This window comes from Alligator sinensis, unplaced genomic scaffold (genome assembly GCF_000455745.1).
Source record: "Alligator sinensis unplaced genomic scaffold, ASM45574v1 scaffold573_1, whole genome shotgun sequence".
NCBI classification, from domain to species: domain Eukaryota; kingdom Metazoa; phylum Chordata; order Crocodylia; family Alligatoridae; genus Alligator; species Alligator sinensis.
The window spans coordinates 965133-965659 of NW_005841877.1; the positions used below are offsets into that span (position 1 = coordinate 965133).

Below are 527 nucleotides of genomic sequence, written 5' to 3' on the forward strand. Positions count from 1 at the left end.
GCTCCACCCCCCTAATCGCCGCCGAGCGGAGGAGGAGGAGGAGAAGAGGAGGGGGGACCGGACCGGACCAGACCAGACCGCACCGCACAGCGGAGCCCTCTATTTTTTATTATTATTATTTATTTATTTTTATTTTTTCCCCCGGGGCCTCATTGCATGGGGATGTGTTCAAGGCAAGAGCGGATTCAGAAGGATATCGACGTCGTGATCCAAAAGTGCAAGGCGGACAAGGACTGCCTGTTTGCAGGTGAGGGCTGGCCGGGCTCCGCCTGCTCCCGCGGCCGCCTCTGCGAGCGGGGGGTTGCAACAGTTCCCCCGCCGCCCGGCCCGGCCCGGCCCTGCCCCGCCGCCCGGGCTGGAGGAGGCAGATCCAGGCGGTGGGGGGGAGCAGGATGTGCATCCGTGCGGGGCTTTCCATGCCTGGGCAGGGCTTGGGCTTTGGCCCCCAGGAGCTCGTGGGGGCGCAGAGGGAGCTGGGCTGCTGCGCTCGGGTCCGCGGGCACGCCGCACGCCCCAGCCTGCCCCTG

At 66.6% G+C, this 527-nt stretch overlaps 1 protein-coding gene across 5 annotated transcripts in view; it reads left to right on the top strand.

Moving 5' to 3' along the window:
• Positions 1-527, top strand: part of PARP8 (poly(ADP-ribose) polymerase family member 8) — a 220758-nt gene that overhangs the window by 1741 nt on the left and 218490 nt on the right. For 3 of the 5 annotated variants that reach the window (XR_003092509.1, XM_025196129.1, XM_025196127.1), the window contains exon 1: positions 54-247. The exons of 1 other annotated variant lie outside the window; for it this stretch is intronic. Coding sequence is in view for 3 of the 4 variants with exons in the window: in XM_025196129.1 (XP_025051914.1) it covers positions 157-247 (91 nt within the window). In the remaining variant the exon portion in view is untranslated. Of the gene's footprint in view, positions 1-53; positions 248-527 lie in introns of those variants that run through there. One more of the 5 variants, XM_006017273.3, reaches the window with a different exon arrangement.